Genomic DNA, 6,154 nt, shown 5'->3' on the forward strand with positions numbered 1-6,154 from the left:
AAGCTACCTAATTCATGGGTTCAGACAGGTTTGTAAAAGAAAATTACAGTGTGAGTCTTTGTTTTCTAGTAAATGAGATAACCCTATCTATATGAGTTGATTCTGCTTAGCATAGGTGGTGTTGGCCATTATTTGAGAATAGTTGTTTGAGGAACAAAAGTATCTTGTCCCATGTCTCTTCAGAGTCATGTTGAACATTTTTTTGTCGTATACAGTTTATACTTTTACTTCTTTGAAATACTGTCTTGGGTGGGGATCGCTAGGAATCTAGAAATTTTAGTAGTCGAACCTACAACTTAGGCAGAAATGGAAAGAAATAGGTAAACATTTACTCCTGTACATGTCTGGCTTCCCCACTAGACTGTGGCAGAACAAGTTGTAAGTACTCAGCAGTTGTGTGTGTGAATCTTGAGAGAATCACTTTACCTGTAGATGTCTATTTCATAATATAACATCAAGCGAGACAGGTTTTGTTTCTTTGGTCTCCTAAAGCTCCCGGGATATTTAAACAACGGCCACCTATTAGCATTGCTCCCTCAAGCCCTTTGCTGCCCCTCCATGAGGAAGTAGAAGCCTTGCTGTTCTTGTCCGAAGGGAAACCGTACCTATTAGAGGTATGTACTTGTTCCATTTTTTCATTTCTCCCATTTGAAGAAAAACACCTTTCATTATTAGTTATATTTTGCATGTTATTCTGATGAAGAGGAGTATTGTTTAGAAAAGAAATGATTCTTACAAATTAATTTTTCTCCCTGTGTATATGTCAGAAAGAATCAGTTGAAGAGAATATTAGTCTTCCCTGCAACCAAGAATTGGACCTCCAGGTCCAGCCCAGCTAATTACCCCTCTAGGTCCCAGTAGGAAAATGGCACCTCACCAATCACAATTAACTCAGTTTATTATCAGAGGGTTTTGTTCCCAATCTCTTTTGCGTGTCCCTGGTCCTGGAATACTACACCTCTGAAGCACACATGTTTTTATACCTCAGAAGCATAGAAGTGGGCATCTCACAGCCTCTGTTGTGGCACATGCTGTCTGGCCTATTTGCAGTCCAGGTCGCTCCCCACCCACCCAGAGCTACTCCTTTTGGAGAATTTAATCTTCTGACCCTTTCGTAACTTGACCTACACGTATGTGAATCTATGAACAGTATATCCTACTGTTTTTTTAACTGCATCAACAGTGCTGTGCTATACATATCCTTTTTTAAGCTTTCCATTTTGTGTTTTTTGGATCTATCAGTAATTATTTTAACAGGGGAGCATTTACCTTTGAAAATCTGATGAAAGTGACTCCCGAGAAAAAGGTGCACATTTGAACAAAATCATGTTAAATTTCCAACAGACCTAGATGCCCTGAAGTCTATCCTTGGACATATAGCAGTTAAGAAACCCTATTTTGAGGCAATGTTGATGGTATTAAGTCTAAGTAAATTTCAGTTAAAGCCAGAAATTATCTGTCGACAATTAACTGACTTGAGAAACGCTTACTCCTTTATACCCTCCCACTAGGTAATGTTTGCTTTGCGGGAGCTGACGGGCTCACTCTTGGCACTCATTGAGATGGTGGTGTACTGCTGCTTCTGTAACGAACGTTTTTCCTTCACTATGCTGCATTTCATTAAGGTAGGACCTCAGTTAAACCTGAGAGCCTGATAGCCTTGAGACTCTAGGAAAGCAATCCTTTGCTCCCAATTAATATGCTTCTTTTAATAACCTTATGTTTTTCCTAATCATAAAAGTAATGTAGGCTTATTTTTCTTAAAAGAAATGAGTAAAGAAAGAGCTCAAACTCCCATCATTCATTGATAATCACCATGAATATCTCTGTTTCCTTTTTACTTTCTATGCATGTATTTTAACATAATTAGGATTTTATTATCTTTATGATTTTGTCCTTTTTTTACTTGACATTATAAGTATTTCCCATTTCATTAAAAGTTATCTGCGAGGGTAACATTTCATCGTCTCATGTACCATGTTTACCTAACCATTCCTTTCGTGGTGATGCACATTTGCATTTGGTTAATTTTTGCTATTAAGAATAATATTTTCTAGCTAATAATGCTGTGGTCACCATTATTGTATAAAATGTTTTCCAATTGTAGACTATCCCTCTCCCCCAGGCAATATCTTAAAGTCAAAACTAGGTTTTTCTCCCCTTCTGAAATAGTAATATAGTTCATTATGAAGCTCTGATCAATACAGTACTTACTACTACTTATATTGCACTTACTGGATGCCAAGCACTGGTCCAGGCATATCACATATTTAGGTCACTTAATTCTCAAGTAGTCCTATGAGGTAGATACCATTTTACAGTTGAAGAAACTGAGGCACAGACTAATTAACTTGCCCAGGATCACACAACTAGTAAGTGGCAGAGTGGAAATTTGAATGTTGGCAGTCTGGGTCCAGGGCTGTGCTCTTGATCATATTGTTCATTGCCTTCCCAGGGGTTACCAGAAAATCCTTTAAGCCTACACGTACCATTTTTATTCGATTTTAATCTTTAATTTTTAATTACATGGATAATGCATTACTGCATTCTCTTTGTGAAAAATTAAGACATACAAATAAGGCCAAAGTCTTCTTTGACCAACACCAACCAGTCTTGTCCCCTCTCGACCCTACCTCAGGAACCAAAACTGGCAAATTGTGTTGTGTGTCCTCCCAGGCCTCTTTCTGTAAGTTTGCACCATATGTATTAGTTTCTGACCACAGAGTTTCTGCCACAGCCTCTTACCTGCACTAGGATTTGTAATAGTAATACACGTAGTGCTAACAAGTAGCGTGTGATTAATGGATTATGTCTGTAGGCTCTTATTAAAATGTGTTTTGCTCTCAGCCTTTTCTGTACAGACCTGTATCAGAGGGGATTGAGTTTCTCTCCTTACTCTTTAGTAATTATATGACCTCATTTCAATTTCTTCCTCTGCAAAATGGGCAGAAATATGACTTCACAGATTGTGAAGATTCAGTGAGGTGTGGTATGTGAAGGGCTTCCTTAGTACCAGACCTGACACCTGAGAAGTGCAGTGTTGTAATGCAGTGTCTGTTTTAGTTCCCTACCCATAAATGTATAAGATTATTAAAATGCACAAAGCAACGTGAGTTTTCAGAACTTTGCTTTCTTCACTTAGTATGTCTTGGTAGATTTCTCTATTTCATAAGCTGATTTTTCTTATATACTTTACTCATAGCATACTTATCTCAGAGCATTCTCATAGCTATACCAGCATATTCTGGAAAACAAAATAGAATATGTATAAATGAAATATAAATATAAGTTACTACTTAGTAACTTAAAATTCTTTTCTTTCTGCCTTTGCTCCTCTCTCCTTCCTAATTTCATAGTAAAGTAGCACAGAGTGTTACAGCTGAGAGAACTACAGAGATTGTGTGTTTCAGTCCCTAGATTTAGCGTTTGGGGAAACTGAGGCCCAAAAAGAGGAATTGACTTGCCCAAGATCAGCCAGATAGTGGTAGAAGTAGGGCTTGAATCCAACATTGTAGAATTTCACGTTGACACTCCAACATGGTTTCCACTAAAGACTTAACTGGAATTTTTATGCTTTTAAAAAATATTTCAGAATCAACTAGAAACAGCTCCACCCCATGAGTTAAAGAATACATTTCAACTACTTCATGAGATATTGGTAAGTCATAAATGTTCTGATTCACTTGTATTTAGGTATATATTAGTCAGCATTGTTTATAGATAAAAAGTTGTGTGTCCTTATAGTGTTTTTCCATTCACTTGGTCTACACTTATTGAGTCTTCTTCATATCATTCATTTTTTGTGCATTACTGATTTAGAGGTAAGCAATAATAAACTCCACCTCTTGGGGGCTCACAGTTAAGTGAGAGAGTACACAAGTGCACAGGCAATTGTAGTGCAGAGAGCAGAAGAGCAAAGGATGGCCCTGCTGTGGATAGGAAACTATGCTAAGTACAGATATCCTATTTAAACCTCACAGCAACTGTCAGGTAACTTGCTAGCTCTACAGATAGTTTAAATCTAAGGTACTGTTGATCGGTTGATTGTCAGTGTACACTAAAAATATTTATGAGCCATGAAACTAAAATGTAATTGGCGGTAGGCCGCATCTCAGTTTTGGAAATATAAAAAGCAGAGGGGAAATTTCAGTTATAATCAGTGAAATATAGTATCACATTAGAAACTGGAACTTAGAGGGATGGAGTGATTTGCCCAAAGCCAGGATCTGAGCCAAGCAACTTGGCCCCTAGCCCATGCTTTCCACCTGGTTTCTCAGTGAACTATAAGTAAGTGGTATGACTGGAAGGAGTGGGAACTGAGTAGGGCTCGGGGAAAGAAGCCCATCCAGATCCTGAAAGATTTCCGGTACCAGTGTATGAGGACTTTTTCCTGTAAGCCAGTTGCTGCACACTGGTGCCAAAGTTCTGTCTACAGGCCTATTTTATTTGGCCCAAATTGTTTTGTAACTTCTGCTATCAGTGCTGGGGAACCATGGAAAGGTTTTAAGCAGGAGAGTTATGTGACCCAATTTATGTCTTAGAAAGATTTTCCTGGCTGTGGTTTTAGAGGATGCACTAAAGAAGGAAACAAGGTTGGAATTAGAAGGCCGTATAGGAGTCTATGGCAGTAGTCTGAGTGTTAAATAACAAGACCTGTACTGAGGAGAGAGAGGGTAGCAGGGGGCAAGGGACAGATCAAGAGGTGTTTTGGAAAGAGAATCAATAGAATTTGGTGACTACTTGTGAGCTGATGAGAGAGACTAGCCCAGAGGCTCCTTAAGGAGAGGGAGGGAGGGAGGGTGTAGGTTCCCTTCCGATCCCCACTTTGGCAAAGGGTGGGCTTTTTTTTTTTTTTTGAGGTCACTCAGGCCCCTGGGAAAAGGGTAGGCTTTTAATAAATACTTTTGAATAAGGAAATATACCATTGATGCCATTAATTAAAAGCCTAGCTTTCCAGTCCCTTACCTCCTTTGGTCCTAGTGATTTTACAGACTTTGGAAGGTTGTTGTTCCTCAGGAGCTGGGCTGCGTATTGTTCACCTGCTCAACAGACCGTCTGATTTACTGCACTGGGCACAGTTGGGTGCCAGGCACTAGAAATATATTGAGAGTAAGGCACAAATCCAGCTTTATGTGGCATGGCATAAACCTCCACATCAACATGTAGAGCCTGTATTATAGCAAAACTTTTACACCTTTTTGGTAAACAAGTTAGACCTCTTATCCTTGGGATCATGAAATATATGTCTTTATAATCCACAGAGAACTGTAGGTGTTGTGAGTAAGAACACATCAAAAGGAAATGAATGGCTCTTCAGATATTACTTAGTAGTTTTTCTTTTTTAGTTTAAAATTTAAGATATTGTTGAGCTATACGACAGTGGCATTATATTTATTTGTATTAGGTTTTGTTAAGTTATAAACTAAATTAATCTCTTGAATTACTAAAAAAAAAAAAAAAAAGTACCAGTGGCTATAACATAAGTTCTTTCTTTTTTCATTTACTAACCTTTGTTTCCTTCCTCTCACAGGTCATTGAAGATCCCATACAAGTAGAGAGAGTCAAATTTGTGTTTGAGACAGAAAATGGATTACTAGGCAAGTATGCCCGGCCTTGTTAGGAAACATCTGTAGCGAATGTGCAGATAGCTGTCATTTTACCCAGTCCTCCCCAACAGATCTGCCCCCATTCCCTGGCATAGGTTAGTGAGCAGTCGGCAGAAGCCTGGTGAGGGCCATCGGGCTCCCTCATTCTAGTCATGAGAATTAAAACATGAGGACCGAATTGATAGGATACTCTCCTACTTTTAGTCAGTACAGTACAGCTTGTGGTCCCTTTACTGGGTCAGATAAGATTCGAGGTGCTATGATTTTTTTCAACAAGCTAAAGGCCACTTTCCAACATAAGAAATCTCTCATTCTCGCTCATGTAGCCACTGTGGAGGAAAAAACTAAAACCTCAGACTCATGATACCGTCAAGCTCATGAAATGTGATTTTTTTTTTTTTTTTTTTTTTGCCTGTGGTATAAACACATCCAAATTTCTATTGTCTACACATAATAGGTTTTTGGCAGAGCTTTCTTTTTCAGAAGGCTAAAGTGGTTTCAGTGAGCAATTTCTTAGAAAAAGTTTAGTTAAAAATACTCTCATCCAG

The 6,154-nt window shown here is 38.5% G+C and overlaps 1 protein-coding gene across 1 annotated transcript in view; it reads left to right on the plus strand.

Moving 5' to 3' along the window:
* USP24 (ubiquitin specific peptidase 24) overlaps positions 1-6,154 on the plus strand; it is a 98,343-nt gene that overhangs the window by 82,734 nt on the left and 9,455 nt on the right. The window contains exons 59-62 of the mRNA XM_023536810.1: positions 493-614; positions 1,512-1,625; positions 3,593-3,658; positions 5,531-5,597. Coding sequence (XP_023392578.1) covers positions 493-614; positions 1,512-1,625; positions 3,593-3,658; positions 5,531-5,597 — 369 coding nt within the window. The remainder of the gene's footprint in view (positions 1-492; positions 615-1,511; positions 1,626-3,592; positions 3,659-5,530; positions 5,598-6,154) is intronic.

This window comes from Pteropus vampyrus, unplaced genomic scaffold (assembly GCF_000151845.1).
Source record: "Pteropus vampyrus isolate Shadow unplaced genomic scaffold, Pvam_2.0 Scaffold170, whole genome shotgun sequence".
In the NCBI taxonomy this organism is placed as follows: domain Eukaryota; kingdom Metazoa; phylum Chordata; class Mammalia; order Chiroptera; family Pteropodidae; genus Pteropus; species Pteropus vampyrus.